The sequence below is a fragment of the Phocoena sinus genome, chromosome 3, assembly GCF_008692025.1.
Source record: "Phocoena sinus isolate mPhoSin1 chromosome 3, mPhoSin1.pri, whole genome shotgun sequence".
NCBI classification, from domain to species: Eukaryota; Metazoa; Chordata; class Mammalia; order Artiodactyla; family Phocoenidae; genus Phocoena; species Phocoena sinus.
The window spans coordinates 70,497,705-70,514,262 of NC_045765.1; the positions used below are offsets into that span (position 1 = coordinate 70,497,705).

Consider the following 16,558-nt stretch of genomic DNA (forward strand, 5'->3'; position numbering starts at 1 on the left):
TTACCCACTAACTGGAGAGGAGGGTTAACATGGACGGAGTCTGGGTTGGTCGAAGGCTGACTGTGTAGTCCAAAGCAAACTTCTTTGAAGTGCTATGTTCTATCTTTAAAAATCATGCAAAATGTTTATTGTATCCATATAGTTTCATGCTTGTTTTAATATAAAAAACATGTTTTCATTTCTCACCACTGATTAACATTGTTGCCCCACAACATGATATAGAAATTTCTACTCCAGAGTTCTGTCACAGTTCCATGTTTTCAGGTCTTATGTGTACCCCAGTTTGAGAATCACTAGGGTACCTTAACAGAAGCACTCAGAGTGCCTGACCTCTGATTGTTATCAAATTGTTCAAGTTATCCAACTTCAGATTTTCCTATCTGTTGAAAAGTGGTAAAAACCCTGCTTTATTCTCCAAAATGTTGCTGGAAAGATCAGAAGAGTCAATAGAATATTATTATTATTATTATCATCATCACCATCATCATCATCAAATGACTGGTTTGTTCAACAATCAGAACTTAGGTCAGGGTACAAATATGAAATGGTTCCATTTTTCTCCAGTTACTGCTTTCAACTATGCAGCGTTGAGTTTCCTTCTCCCATCCCTTTATGACAGCTTAGTCAGACCCCACAGCTTTCTGATCACTTTCAGCTATTAAAATATCAGTTCAGTCCAATTTATTTCCAGTTGAAAATTTTACCTCACATCTGTTTGAAATCTCATCTCCTCCCGCCCTCCCTGTTTCAGTGAAATTTCCGTTTAAGTAATTTAGATTGGGAAAGGAATGGGATCAACTGTTCTATCCCCTTTCCTCTCTTTCTTCCTCTCTTTTCTTTCTCCAAAGAATTGGGATCAAAGATGCAAATATCCCTAACTCAGCAGATACAGGTGTAGTCCTCCCTTCTCTGTTGCTCTTTCTTGGTTCAAGATCCATCCATCCCTGATGCCCTTTGAGTGGCTCCTGGCTCAATGCTGAATTTCTCCTGGGACACATGTGTGAGTTCTTGTTATGCTCACTAGAACCTGCTTGGAAAAGTACACATTAATGCAAATAAAAAGTATTATGTTGGCAGCAGGAACACATGCAAAAATTTGGGAAGTATAGTATTGTGACTTATGCAAAATCGCATGGGATAACAGTTTTGTTGTACCACTCATGAAATGGTGTGATGCAGCTTGCTAGCTGCTGATTAGGGGAGCTGCTTGTGCTACGGCTTAGGGATGTGGGTGAGAAGTTAAGGGAGGCTTCTGTCTTCTCTGAATCTAGGCCATATGTTTAGAGCCTTTCTCTTAATTTAAGGGCGGGGGCTGTAATTATTTTTATGTAATTTGTTGTGGTTGGTTCAGTCTAACACAGTGAGGTAGGGAATAGCGTTATACGCTTCAGGTGTGCTTGTAACATCAGCACTAAATAGAACTCTTGTGCCAGGGATATCTTTTAGCACAGAAGACTCTGTTACCATTTAGTGGGGTCAGACTTCTATGGGCCCAACACTCACCCAGAAGCCTGGGGAATTTCTCCACCAGACAGCTGAGTAGGCTGGCACCAGCTCTTCCACCAGTATTGGTTTCAGTTTTTCAAAAGGGAGCATTTTAGAGAAGAACAAACAAAAAAACCCACATCAGACATTACATAATAGGTGAAGCAAAGTCCCACAATGTCACATAATGTTTCTCAATGTCAACGTTACTGTGGCGGGTCTTTCATCCCAGCTTCTACCATCTGTTCTATCCTCTACCCCTAAAATGGACCCCTGAAAGTCTGCTGCCCCTAGTATGTGGGCACCCTACTGACGGCATAGTCTTTGTAAATCAAAACTGAGCAGCATTTTCTATTGGCCTGCAGCCCTTTCCACAGTTCCAGGAGTGTCTCCAGCTCTTCTGTCTTGAGTAGGGTGCATTCTCTCACTCTCTACTCTACACCTGGCCTCAGAGAGAGCCACTGTGACAACATACCATGACAGGGTGGCTCAAAGCTCACCTCAGCCTAAAGTAACCCCATGAAGCTTACTCCACATAGGAGAGAGCGCCAGAAATGTTGCTTTTCTTTAGAATCTTAACTGCAATCCGAAGCTCCTTTCAACAGCAGAAATTCCATTTCAGTCATCATTGGAGCTCCCCTCATCCACGCACAAAATGTTGTGCAAAGGTGCTAAGGTTCTTACACCGAGTAAATATTGAGGAGGCCTTGAAAATTTTTGCCCTTGCTGGTCACTGCTCAGCTGTCTCTCATCCAAGCCCTTGAAGTCTAGTGAATTTGCTGATTCTATGTGAAATTAGGGGCATAAGAACCTGTGCCAAGGATGATAAACTGGGGCCTAACTCCTCACTTCCCTCCCCATTTCCATCCCCTCCTGAGGGGTTTCCCAAGAAGTGGACTGTGGGTCCCCACCACGTTCCCCTTCACTCCTCTCCTTCCCAGCCGAAGGCAACCTCTTCTCCTTTCCTTACCACTCTCTCTCCGCAGCCGGTCAGGGACAGCTATTAAAACCACCTTCATGAATTTAGGTTGGGAGTGGGGGATGAGGTGTGGTGTTGGTAACTAACCTGTGGCTGGTAGAAGTTTTGGTTTGGCTCCTGCGGTGGGTTTTTGTTTTCTTTAAACTGAAATTAGTTACCAGCATTTAAAAATTGAATCGGTTCACATAAATATCTATAATGCTAGCTTCTTATGGAAATTTGGAAAATCTGACTATTACTGCATGACAATACCCAGCTGGGGCAGAGAAGGGCTGTCCCTGCTTCTGCTCAGGCCAGGCCCAGCCCACTGCACTAGTTAACAGCACCTGCCTGACATGAGGAGTTTCTGACTTTGGAAGGTTCTGCTGTGGTCTTTCACAAAAGGCAAGGAGAGGGGCTGTATGGGGGGATATTACCCCAGAACATAAATATAGGCCTAGGTGGGGGGGATATAGAGGATCTGGTTATTTCTGAAGAACCAGAAAAGGAACAAATCACAAAATAATAGCAGAATAAATTATCCCTCCACATTCACAATAAAAATAGCTACCATATTCAGAGATTTCATCACATCCTAGGCCCTTAAAAGAGGCAATGCCATTTAATCCTCACAAAAACCATGTGAGGTGAGGACTACTAACTCTGTTTTACTGATGGGAAAACTGAGGTTCAGAGCAAAGTAATTTTGGCTAAGCCACAAGGCTGATAGGTTGAGAAACTTGGAATGCAGGTATGTATGACTCTTTACTATGGGGCTCCATTGTCTCCACTACCATAGATATTAGTGGTCCTTCTTTAAGGGATTAAAGGCACAGAAATTAATGACCAAGTTTAATGAGATCAGACCCTAGATTGGAAGTCACCTTGACACTAAGTAAGTACTAGTTATTAAGTCTATTCCTGCTCCCTCTTCTAGAAGGAGGCTATTTTCTAAGCATGCTTGAAGGTCAGGGTGGCACCATGCTTTTACAAATAGCAGTTATTCAATAGATATGTTAGTTTTATTAGTCCTTGGAGCTTGCCTTAAATTTTACTAAGTGTGAACATGTGAGTATGTGGGGAGGGGACAAAAAGAGGCAAGGGGCTGAGGAAGGGGAACACAGCTCATGATCCCTCTTGTGGTGGCCACAGAAGTGTTGATAAGAAATATAGAGACATACTACTAGGAAAGTGGTTTGTGGGAATGTAAAATAGCTACAGAATAAGAAAGGCTTGAAATGAGTCAAAATGCTTTGTTTGGTTCTGGGAAATCCCTAGAACTAGAAATCTACCTAATATGATAAGCTTTTAGGTTGACAAACATGATTTCAGAATCAAGGATTTAATCAAACTTGTTAGTTTGAATTTGCATGTTTACAGTGTAATGAATCTCACATTATATTATGTAATAGACACAAATTTTATATCTTATTAGCACTTATGTATTTTGAAACAGTATTGATACTTTATAAACTTATAACAAAATTTTCTCTCATGAATTTAAACTGAAATACGATGATTTATGCAAGAACTGAAGTTATTACTGCTAAATATCACATATGAGAGGAAATTAGATTGTAGAATAACAGATAAGGAGGCTCTAGATGCTGATAGAATTATAATTCCATTTCTAGGTGGGATAAATGAGAAATTTCATGTCCTTAGTTTTATAGTTGTAAAAACAAAAAAACCATGCCAACTAAGTTGATGACTTTTCATTAGCTGTGATGAGGTGATTTTAGAAGTAATAGTGTTGTTTTGGGGGGGAAATCCAGAGAAAGAGAGCCATGTGAAAATGTTACCATGTGATAAAGTTTCTTAGTTTATGTCGACGATTTGTCAGATTTTTTTCTCACCTGAGATTATTCTCTGGCATTCAGCGATGGTTTACAATCCAGGTTTTCAGCCCTGGTGGATATCCTAAAGCAAAACAATGAGGTATATTGATGGCAGTTCCTAGTTCTTTTACAGTTACTATTTAAGGTCTGAGATTGTTCCTATAAAAAGGTAACAATTAAATGGCATTTACTACATTTAAGTTCTGAACTAAGGCATCATCTATGCTACCACTGTATAGCTGAAACTGAGGCTAAAACAGATAAAGTGACTTGCTTAAGGTAACCCAGCATGTAAATTGGCAGAAGTAGGTCCTAAACTCTGATCTCTTTCCACGGGAGACCCTTAGTCTCATGCTTTGACCTCCCTTTTTCTAGAGTTTAAGGCTAAGTAGTGTTTTACACCACTGATAACGTTGTATTTTGCTTGTTGTTGTTTATCTGTTTGCTAATATTCTTTGAGTATTTTCAATGTGGACATATTTATTAGACTGCTCAACAGAGGATATGTTAAATAACAACATTGGTATTGCATCAACAAAATTTTGACAGTGGTAAACTCTATAAAATTACGCGGCCAGTTTCCTCAATGAAGAGTTTCAAGGAAAAAAAAAAGTGGAGGCGAGTACCTACAGATTAAAAGTGGCAAGAGATAGATCAACCAAATACATTGTGTTTTGGAACTTGTCTGGGTCCTGATTTGAGCAAACCAACTGAAACAAATTATGAGACAATCAGGGAAATTTGAACAGTGTATATTTAATTGTATTAAGGAATTATTGTTAACTTTGAAGGTGTAATAATGCAACTGTGGTTAAGTATCTAGTATTTTAAGATATTTTAAAAAATCTTTATCTTTTAGAGGTACATATTGAAAGGGATGAATTGATATGACCTTAGGGATTTCCTTCAAATCCCTGCTCCTCTGCAACAGATGAAGATGATTGGTCTTTAGTTGACAATTTCTGAAGCTGCGTTCTGAGTACCTGCTGGTTCATTATATTATTCTACCTACTTTTGAGTCTGTTTGACATTTTCTGCAAGGGAACGTAGTGTTCAATGATGAACCCAAAGTAGATCACTACTTTGATTTTATTTTGCATAATGCTTTATATCAGAGAGGGCTCTGAAGGGGCCTGAAAGGGTCTTAGAAGTGGTGTGGTCTCCACATCCTCCTTTTCTTTGGGCACAAAGCGGAGGTTGGAGTTGAGGGGGGTGAAGGAGTGGAAATTGTTCTCTTCCTCCTCCCTCACACCTATCCCGCCCAAGATCGTTTCAAACTAGGTGCCCTCCGAAAGATTTCTAATGTTTCCTAAAATAAAGGCTGAAGTTTGTGGGGAAGAAGGGGTAGAAAGGGGAAAATGTCGGTTTACAGCTTTTAGATGCCTTCTTTATTCTGGTCTTGACTTTGCTCATTACTTTGTCGTCAGGGGGTAGAAGAACGTATACCTTTAATTCCCCGGCCCACGTGACAATGTTTTTGTTTTAGGGTAAATTTTACTGGACAGGAAATTCTCAGAGAGCTTACGTCACAGCCAACAGTTTACAGCAATTACCGTATTGACGCTACTTGTTTACAAAGCGTGGAAACTTGAGCAGCCGCGCGAGGACAATTTTAGAGTTCAGACTTAAAATCATTATTTTTATGTGACTTAACTCTTAAGCAGTGTTGACAATGAGGGCCTGAACAGAGCTAGTTTTTTTTTTTTTTTTTTTTGTAATCTCTATTGATATATTTCCCAGGCTGTGTCTAGCGCGTAAAGCAGAGAACAAATCCACTTTCGTTTCTGGGGAACTTCCGGAAGCGTTTACTGCAGTAGTGCGCCTGCGCAGTTGGTCTCCACCAAATTGCCCGCTTTCCTTCGTCCGGCTAGCAGGGGGCGCTGTGAGGTAATGGCTAGTCTTCTCCTCAGGCCTCTGGAACTTTGCGTAAAACGGTAGGAGGCGAAGCGGGCTGAGGGGCGTTCTATCCTCGACTGCCCTGGTCTCTATGACCCTTTGTCCTCCAGCCTCGCCCGGGCTGTGGGCCTGCGGGCCTGGTTGCTAGGTGGAAGCGGGGTGCGGCGGCGGCCGCGGCGGCTACCCGGGCGTTCAAAAAGCTGCTACGCAGGCGGCAAAAGGTCCTCAGGCGGCGGACTCGCGTCTCCCTGGAAACAGGCCGGGCCGGGTGGCCGAGCGGCTTTTGAGTCGGGGCCGGGTTGCGGGTGGACTGGCGGCCAGGGGCCGGGGAGCCGGGTGCGCTGCAGGCGGACCGCAGAGCGGGGTCCGGGTGGCCCGGGCCGCAGACGGGTGGCGGGAGCCTCGGCGGGAGTCCAGCCGGGGGTCGCGGGCTGCCAGCCACTCAGCCGGGCTCCTTTTCCTCGCAGCAGACCCCGCCTGCGGGCCGCCGACCGCGACCATGGTCTCCAAGTCCGACCAACTGCTCATCGTCGTGTCCATCCTAGAAGGTGAGTGGCCCGGAACTTGGCGTTTGCGACTGCTACTTCCTGAATTTTAACAGTAGTATGGGACCGAGGCTTTATTAACCTGAAAAACCCTGTCATCTTTGCTTGTGCCGTCCCCAGAGACTTCTTCAAAGTTGTACACAGTGAGGTCTGTTGGCCAGTTGATTTAAAAATCCCCCAAGGGAGTATGAGAGCTCTTAGGGGTAGGTGATATTTAGCGTGACTAGCCGTAGACCCAGAGAATGTTGGAAAAACGATTTCCATCAGAGGCAGCACGTCGATGACGTATATTATGAGCCGAAAGTGTGCCTGGAAAGCACGTTCTGTTCAGCAATCTCCTGGTAGTACCATTGGTGAGAACTTTACTTTGACTCGAGTACACGTTTCCTGCATTTCCAGAAGTGTTGGCGGTGGCTGTTCCCTTTACAGCTCTTGACGGGGGACGTAGAGGACTACAGTTGTCGAGAGGGTCTATTACACATGCCTCGAAGTTTGGTTTGTTGAATGAGTGACATTTGTTTATTTGGAGACTCACTGAGTGTCAGGCACTGTGCTGGGAATGGAAGAGTAAAATAGTCCTGGTTCTAAAAGCTAAGGGAGTAGCATGGAGAACAATAAATAATTCAAGTAATTCATCGTGATGTGGAAGAGAGAATTGACCACCTCTCTGGGGAAAAGCTGGGAAAGGTTTCCCAGAGGAAGTGACATTTATTTGGGTCCTACAGAATGATTCGAAATTTGTCAGGCGAAAAAAAAGAAAGGGAGGGCATTCCAGGCAAAGGGAGGAGCCAGTGGTGTGGTTAAGGTATAGAAAAACCAGGAATGTTCTTTGATTGCTTGAATTCAGTGTGATTGGAGAGGAGGTTGCAGGAAAGTGGAGGGTATAGGAGTTGATAGGTAAATTGAGGATAGGTTTTGAATAACATGACACGACGAGGTCATCTTGAGTGGTGAGAGGAATGGCTGGGGACCCCTGCCTTGCCGTGGGAGGTATCTTGTGGAGGCCTGGCACCATTTGGGTGGTGAGAGGAAAGAAAACATTACAAACCCAAATTTTGAGTTTTGGAAGAGAAGACTGACCAGAAGCTTTAGTGTTGGGGCAGATTTAACTGTTAGGTTACTGACTGTTTAAAGACATAGGACTGAAATCCCATTGTAATTTGGTGAACATAAGGTTTTGGACTTGGATTGAGGTAACAGAAATGTCAAGCGCTCTCTCCCTTCAAGGTTGTAGGGTTCTGTCTCCTTGGGGAGATCAAATTAATGTGGAGGACATATGTTGGGATGTAATATAAATAAAATAAAAATAAATGTTACGGGCTGTAAATGCAGGTTTTGGAGGTGGGAGAGGATGATGGCTGAAGTGCCTTGAGTGGTAGGTAAGCTTTAGATAAGCGAGGATAGAAGGAAGTCATTCCGGGAGATTGGACAACCCAGGCAACTGTGGGATTGAGCATGGTGGGTGGAACAGTGAAGAGGTCAGCAGGGTGACCAGACCCAAGGAAGGTGAGTATTCAGGAATATTGTGGTAAGAAATAAGCTTGTACAGATAGAGTGAATAGGCCTTGGAGGATCTTGAAAGCCAAGGAATTTAGGTTTAATGTTCTAAAAAATAGGGAGCCAGTGTATATTCCTAAGTAGGAAAGAGGTTTTTTGCAAATGTACTTGAGTAGCAGCATGCAGGGAAGAGAACCTGGAGTCAGGAAGGTCACTTAGGGGTTGCTGCAAACATATCTAAAACTGGCCCACGGTCCTCCAAACTGTTCCTCCTCTTGTGTTTGTATTTTCATTCATTGTAACCATGCTGTTGCATCAAGCCAAGACCCTGGGAGTCATCATCTTCCTGCATTCCCTCTCCATCCCCAACTGATAAATGGTCACTGAGTGTTGATTTTATTTTTAAAATAATAGTACGTGCTTCATATAAACTTTTAAATGAATGAGTTTCCATTCTGGGTGTCTTGCTTTGGGGCCGTCATTATCCACCTAATCTACTGTAGTAATTGTCTCAGTAGTCTGTTTCATGAATGTTTTCTTTTCAGAAAACACTTAGTGCCCACCTTACTGTCTGGGGATAACCTTTCTGAAGTGCCAATCTAATTTTCTTAAAATCCTTCGGTGTGCTGAGGGGTAAGGTCTGTACTTAAGTGTGGCGTACATGGTCCCTTATGGTAGACCTGTTGCCTATCTTTTCAGCCTCATCTCCCCTCCTGCCATATGTTCATGTGTTCCCAGTCCTTCAACTATATTGAGCTGCTTGCAATTTCTTGACCACATTTCTAGAAATGCCCTTTATTCAAAATAAAATGATTGGGTTTCTACTATGAGCAAACTTGGGGCTATTTACTGGATTCCAAGGACGAAAATGACAGCGTTTCTGTTCTCAAGGTATTCATTGTCTTTGGGACGAGGCAGGGACCTGTTTGTTCTATTGCTTATCCTCTATTTTCAAGCTTATTGGAGGTTGTAGTTAGGATAGTCTGAAAATACAGGGTTTTTTGACATATGAAATTCATTTGGGAAACTTAGTGATCTTTCAGAGCAGCTGAAAATGAGGTCCAGCGAGAGGCCTCCAATTAGTGCTAATTGGGAGAGCCATGACATGTGTGGTAAGACTCTTAATAGGGAGTTTCAAATGAGAACATCAGGTTGAAACTCACAGGTTTGCAATCAAGCTCTTTCTGGCCAGCTTAATTCCTTACTAAGTGGCTTGTAGCAGGGTGAGTAGCAGCAGGGATGTATTTACTTAACAGTGGTTAAAACTCCCCTAACTGAAATCCCGCTCACCGAAATCCCCCTCACCAGACCTGGAAACATGTTGGTTGTAAGATTCTTAGTGCTTATTTCTTAGTTTTTTAGCTTTCTGTTTTCAGTGTTTTAAGTTTGTCTCTTTCCGCTAGACCCTCAATTCCTCAAGAACAAGTACTCTGTTTTACTCTTTGCATCCCATTTTCTGGCGTATACCCGACTTTGAATATGCCTTCAACAAACAGTAAAGGAATGAGGTCAGGCAGTACAAATGGACAGTAATGTGTAGATAGAATATTTTAATATTTCTTGATAATATACAACATTGTCCTTGAAAATAACATGAATGAATAAATGTGTTTATTTTCCTTTGGCTAATTGTAAGGTATTCTTAACTGTGTTAGCAGGAAAATTAAGATGCAGGTAAATTTGTTTTTGCTAATTTATTTCTCAACTCTCCAGATGATTTAACTGTTCTGTATTAAGTACTGGTATCGTAATATCTAAAATTGGTGTAATCACATTTTTAACTCTTTAATTCAAATGTTATTAAGATCATTGCTGCTCACAGTGTGAACCAAGGACACCACCATGGACATCTCCTGGGATCTTGTTAGAAATGCAGACTCTCTGGCCCACCCCAGACCTACTGAACCAGAATCTACATTTTAACAGGGTTCCTGGGTAATTCATTGCACATCAGTGTTAGAGAAGCACTAATTTATTAATTATAGCTTTCAATTTGATAAATGTTTTTTATGAATCATGAATTTGAGTGTATCTGTGAGTATGTGCTAGTGAGGTAGTTTATGGACTATACAAGTCAACCACTGTTAACATATGTCAATTTTTAAAACACATGCTAAATGATCATATTTGATTTTTGTACACTTGTGGTTAACCTGTACAGTCTTTTTTTCTAGGTCGCCATTTCCCCAAACGTCCAAAACATATGCTTGTAGTAGAAGCAAAGTTTGATGGAGAACAGTTGGCTACTGATCCTGTGGACCATACTGACCAGCCAGAATTTGCTACTGAGTTAGCCTGGGAAATTGACAGGAAAGCACTTCATCAGCACAGGTGACTTATTTTCAACTTGTTTGGCTCTTTTTCAGTCTGTTATAAATAAATACATATATATATCTAAGTAGATAATAGTAATATTTGTTGAGTGGTTTTTTAATGTGTCAGGAAATTTGTAAGTACTTTGCAACAGTAATTCATTTAAACATCAGACTAACCCTATGAAATAGGTATTATTTCCCCCGTATTACAGATGAGAAAACTGAGGCCTAAGAGGTTAAGTAACTTGCCTTAAGTCAGTCAGCTGGACAGTGGTAGAGCCCAGCAGCCAGTTCAACTCCAGAGCTAAGCTTTTAACCACTACACTTAGCTTAGCTTGCTATTTTTCTTTCTTTTTTTGCTAATGTCTGAGAGAATAAATATTCTAGAAGTGCCATCATGATGCCTATCCATTATTAAATGTGGGTTGGAATTCACTGTAATTTTTTTTTTTTTTTTTTGCGGTACGCGGGCCTCTCACTGTTGGGGCCTCTCCCGTTGCGGAGCACAGGCTCCGGACGCGCAGGCTCAGCGGCCACGGCTCATGGGCCCAGCCGCTCCGCAGCATGTGGGATCCTCCTGGACCGGGACACGAACCCGTGTCCCCTGCATCGGCAGGCGGACTCTCAACCAGTGTGCCACCAGGGAAGCCCCACTGTAATTTTTATTAATAAATTTATTGTATATTTTACCTGGCTTGCCAAGGATATATAGATATATATGTAGTAATTATATAAGGTATTCTTTCTAATTTTACACTTGATTTTAGACCTTTAAATACTTTATTGGTATATAAAACATATTTAAAGTTATAGCTTCTTATTATTTCATGAACTGTTACGACCAGAGCAGGCAAGAACACTAATACTTTTATTTTAAAAAGAATTGAAAATATGTTTCCTCTGGGGAACATAGAATCTCTTTAATATTTGTTCTTTCTTAGTACTAAATGAAATAAAAGTACCAAGTTTAAAAAAATGAAAGCAAGGAGAAATTTAATTTCTTCTGTTGTTAGATTAGTCCATGGATTTATTAGAAAGGGTATCAAATTCCTAGAGGATATTAGAATTTTGTATATCATCTCAGTGACTTCTGGAATATCTGCTCAGACAGAGACTTGATATATTAGTGCCTGCCTTGGTGGTTGTGTATCTAATTGTGTTAGTGCAGAGTGGTACCACTCTGTATTTTGTAGACTGAGAAAATAACACAGATAAATTAAATATAGAGATGATGATCTTGTGCCAAGTGCAGGTTTCATAGTCATTCCATTAGATGACAGTGATGGCAAAATCCAATCAGCTTACTATATGAGTGAGCCAGTGTAGGGGTTCCAGACTCAAAAGAAGCCATGTTATGCCAGTGAAGGTCATGCTTTTATGACCTTATCATGTAGTACATTGAATTGTTGTTAACTTAATTTTAATAATTTGTGATATTATGACATTTGATTCTTAAGTTTGTTTCATTTTTTTAGCAACAAAAAGAGCTATAAGCATATACGCGTGTGTATTTGAAGCTTTATGTGTGTGTGACAGTCTAAGAAAATTTAAAATCAATCTTGAAAATTCATGGTAATTTTTGACTTTAAAAGAGTTTTGTATGTTACAGAAGCTTGAGAAACATTGATCTAGATGTTAGCTTCTTCGATGAGAGAGACTAAAATTTTTGACATGTTTTGTATATTGCTTTAGTTGGTGTATAGATAAGTAGACATAATAGTTATGCCAGTTGAAGAGTTTTTCAGAAAGTATAGAATAGGTATAGGTTATCCAACAAAATTATAATTGTCTTGATAGTAGTAGGCTGCTTTTTCAAAGCTAATAGAAAGTTCAGTATTAAGCAAAAGCGATTTTATTTATCACATAAATTGTTATGTTGCAGGCTACAGCGTACTCCTATCAAACTCCATTGTTTTGCCTTGGATCCTTTATCTTCAGCCAGGGAAACTATAGGTTACATTGTTCTAGACCTAAGAACTGCTCAAGAAACAAAGCAGGTACTGACCTTTTGATGTTTTGTTACTGATTATGTAAACAGTTGGTTATATTCAGTAGATAACAGATTGATGGAAAGGACATGGAATATTGGACCTAATAAATAATGGGCTTGAGGCAATATGGTAGTTCTTAGTTCTTATGATGAATTTGATTTAGAAAATCCTGACCTTGTGGTTATTCTTTTGGCCTAGAACCATCTCTCTCAAAGAAACTTCTCTCTGAGTTCAAATCTGTGTTCAAGTTGCTATTACCTTTAACACGTTCAGCTCCTGCACTTCACCTTCAAAGGTGTGCCTCTTTTAGAGTTCCTTGCTTCAGTGGATGGTCACCACCCTCCTACCAGTTAGGCGAGCTAGAAATATAGAAGTCTTCCTTGACACGTCCCTTTCCTGGCCTCCTTGGCCACCCTTTGCAGTTGGTTTTCCTTCCTGATCCATCTGCTATTCTGCATTTTCATGCTGCCGTCTCAACTTAAGCCACTATCTGTGCTTCTTACCTTGGCTGTCTTAATAGTAGCCTTCTAACTGGTTTCCCTGCTTCCCGCTCCTTGCATTCCTTATGTAGTGGTTAGAGGAAGGGAATTTCTTGAAAGACACTTGTTATGTAAATAGTACTCCCACCACAGGAAGGAAGAACAACTCAGGGTCTTGATTCCTGTGCTTTTTGTTATTGAAAATGCTTCTTATGTCTTTGAAAATATCTTAGAACCTTCTTTGTGTGTTATTGACTTTAGAAATTCTCACTTTCAGTTTTTCCTAATGACTTGTTTTTGGTCCAACTTTCTTAAGAAAATAAAGTAAAAAAAAAATTCTTTTAAAGTCCTCAGTTGATTTGAATCTTAAATTAGGATTCTGTGAAGAAAAATTTACCTGTTACTAACATTTTTGGTACTGACAGCAATGGTAGAGGCATACCTTGTTTTATTGCAGTTCACTTTATTGTGCTTCACAGATACTTTTTTTTTTTTTTTAAACCAGTTGAAGGTTTGTGGCAACCCTATGTCAAGCAAATCTGTTGGGGCTGTTTTCCAGCAGCATTTGCTCACATTTTGGTAATTCTTGTAATGTTTCAAACATTTTCATTATTATATTTGTTACAGTGATCTGTGATCAGTGATCTCTGATGTTACTATTGTAAAAAGATTATGACTCACTGAAGGCTCAGATGATGGTTAGCATTTTTAGCGATAAAGTACTTTTTAAATAAGGTATGTACATTGTTTTTTTAGGCATAATGCTACTGCACACTTAATAGACTACAGGATAGTGTAAACATAACTTTTGTATGCACCAGGAAACCAAAAAATTTGTGTGACTCACTTTATTGCAATAGTCACTTTATTGTGGTGATCTGGAACTGAACTTACAATATCTCCAAGGGTGTGTGTGTATTTGCAAATGAGCCAGTCAACCTGGCCCAAATTTGGAATTATTCAAAAGAAACTGAACTGCTTTAAAAGAGGACTTGTTTCTCCTCCATCCTTAGGTACTCATCACCTCTCTGCCCCCAAGTCCTGAAAAAGGTTTTCCTTCTTTAAGCTTAGACCCTGAATACTTCTGCAGTTGCTTTGGTTAAAGAGAAGGTAAATCCTTTTAGGAGGAGGATATCTGAGCTGAGATCATGCCTCTAAATGCTTTTGGTGTTCCTTTTCCCCTTGTCTAGTCCTTTAGGGCAGTCTGTCATTGTATTGGTGAAGAAAGTTAAGGAGAAATTTTTTTTTTTTTTTTTTTTTTTTTTTTTGCGGTACGCGGGCCTCTCACTGTTGTGGCCTCTCCCGTTGCGGATCACAGCTCCGGACGCGTGGGCTTAGCGGCCATGGCTCACGGGCCCAGCCACTCCGCGGCATGTGGGATCTTCCTGGACCGGGGCATGAACCCATGTCCCCTGCATCAGCAGGTGGACTCTCAACCACTGCGCCACCAGGGAAGCCCCCGAGAAATTTTTTAAAATTATGTTAGTTTTGGGGAAACCAAACATTGTCTTGTTTAATGTCTTCTGTTTGCCAGCAGAAGAAATATTTGAAGTTGGATAGTAGAATATTTGAATTTCAAGATAAATTGATTCTCTATAAATAAACACAAACAGAAGAGCCTAGATTTATTTTTCTGAGTTAATAACAGAAATATATCATAAATCCTGTGAACAGCTAAAAATATTTTTTTCCAGGCTTATACTTAAAATTAGAAACTATCTGTCATAAGAAATATAGCAACAAACTGAGTTTTTGCCTTTAAAAAAGTTGGTTGTGGATTTTTTTAAATACCTGTGGGCTAGTTCACTCTGTTTTACTTACAAACATAATTTGAATATAAAGCTGCAGTTTTTGGTTTTGATCACTATAAGCACCAGTTCCTATGCCTCTATATTACAGTGGTCAGAGTAAGAATGCTGTTTACACGTATTGAAATGGTGCCCCTTCACTAATGATACACGTGGTCTTGGGCCATGAGATTTTGATTTTGGTATTAGAATTCTTGAGGTTACCTTGCGGTTTGGGGGAGGAGGTGGCTATTCAGGTAATTTAGGATACCTCATTCTGTGAGAAACCCTTTCTATTTCAGTTTCAGTCAAATACATGGTTCATAACCCAGAACTCTACCATTAGACCTTACTTAAGTATTTTGTTAGTATTTTTATTAACACTAAGCTTTTCATTTTCTGATTTGATATAAACAGAACAAAGCAGAAATGTGGCAGGCAGAAAACGTATAACAGAAAAAGTGAAAAATTAGGGGTTAGGAAATGGAAAATTGATAGTCTTTGTTGTTGTTGTTATAAGGGATGAAGTGAGATTAAGGATATGAGTGAAGATAGAAAGAAATACACATACTGGGTTTCCTCCTCTTTAATATATTATTACCTGTTGAAGCATAGGAGTAGAAACAAGGAAGGCAATCTAAACTTATACTTAATTTTTTCACGAGGAAATTCAGTTAGCTTCCTAAGCAGGATTAATTTCTTTTGAGGAAAATGTGGGGAAAGAAAATACTTTAAAGGAGGAGAAAGTACTGAGAAACTACAGGAAATATATTTAGAAGCTTATAAAACATTTCCCACTACTGTATATTTCCTATTAACTATTAAGGAGTATTGCTTTTGTTTTGTTTTGTTGTTACTCTCTAGGCACCAAAATGGTACCAGTTGCTGAGTAATAAATACACCAAGTTCAAGTCTGAGATACAGATAAGCATTGCTTTGGAAACAGATACAAAGGCACCAGTGGATAGTTTTAAAGCAAAGGGAGCCCCTCCTCGAGATGGAAAAGGTTTGTACATCATCTCTAAGGTTATTCTCTGAGAAGTTATATCTGTGCACTAGAACTTGAGGAAGGGAGGGGAGGAGGTATTATAGGAAGATAAATGCAGGAGTGTAAACTGGTCTTACTCTAGAGGAGCAGACAAACGTTGGGACATTGTTACACATGAATGCTTGTTGCTCTTATCTCTTGTTTACAAAAATTAGAGATAGGAAAGATTGTCTTTTCTTTATTTGATATGTATAACAGAACAAAGCAGAATTTTATATTGTTTATAAAAATTGCTATTTAGGAACATTTTCTTCCTAGGATGAGTGCAGGATAGCCAAAAATGTGTATGCTGGTCTCTGTTAACTCAGCTTTAGTTTAAGAAAACCTTCATTTTTTTTTCCCCTTTATTTTTTAATTAATAAACCTTTTTTTTAGAGCATTTTTAGGTTCACAGCAAAATTGAGTGGGAAGTACTCAGTGTTCCCAGATACCCACATACACACACAGTCCTCCCCACCACTATCAGCATCTCCCACCAGAGCGGTACACTTGTTGAAATCGATGAACTCACATTGACACATAATTATCACCTAGTATCCATAATTAATATTAGGGTTTGTCCTTGGTATTGTACACTGTATAGGTTTTGACAAATGTGTAAGGACACATATCCATGATTGGAGTATCCTACAGAATAGTTTCACTGCCCTGAAGATCCTCTATGTTCTGCTTGTTCATCCCTCCTGCCCCTCTAACCCTTGGCAACTACTGATCTTCTT

At 40.1% G+C, this 16,558-nt stretch overlaps 1 protein-coding gene across 5 annotated transcripts in view; it reads left to right on the forward strand.

The window, feature by feature from the left end:
• The first annotated feature begins 6,285 nt into the window (after positions 1 to 6,285).
• CEP120 (centrosomal protein 120) overlaps positions 6,286 to 16,558 on the forward strand; it is an 80,165-nt gene continuing 69,892 nt past the window's right edge. For 2 of the 5 annotated variants that reach the window (XM_032626595.1, XM_032626597.1), the window contains exons 1-5: positions 6,299 to 6,398; positions 6,648 to 6,725; positions 10,394 to 10,550; positions 12,417 to 12,531; positions 15,656 to 15,797. In XM_032626595.1, the coding sequence (XP_032482486.1) occupies positions 6,677 to 6,725; positions 10,394 to 10,550; positions 12,417 to 12,531; positions 15,656 to 15,797 (463 nt within the window). In that variant the 5' untranslated portion in view covers positions 6,299 to 6,398; positions 6,648 to 6,676. Of the gene's footprint in view, positions 6,726 to 10,393; positions 10,551 to 12,416; positions 12,532 to 15,655; positions 15,798 to 16,558 lie in introns of all 5 variants that reach the window. The other 3 variants (XM_032626596.1, XM_032626593.1, XM_032626594.1) reach the window with 3 other exon arrangements.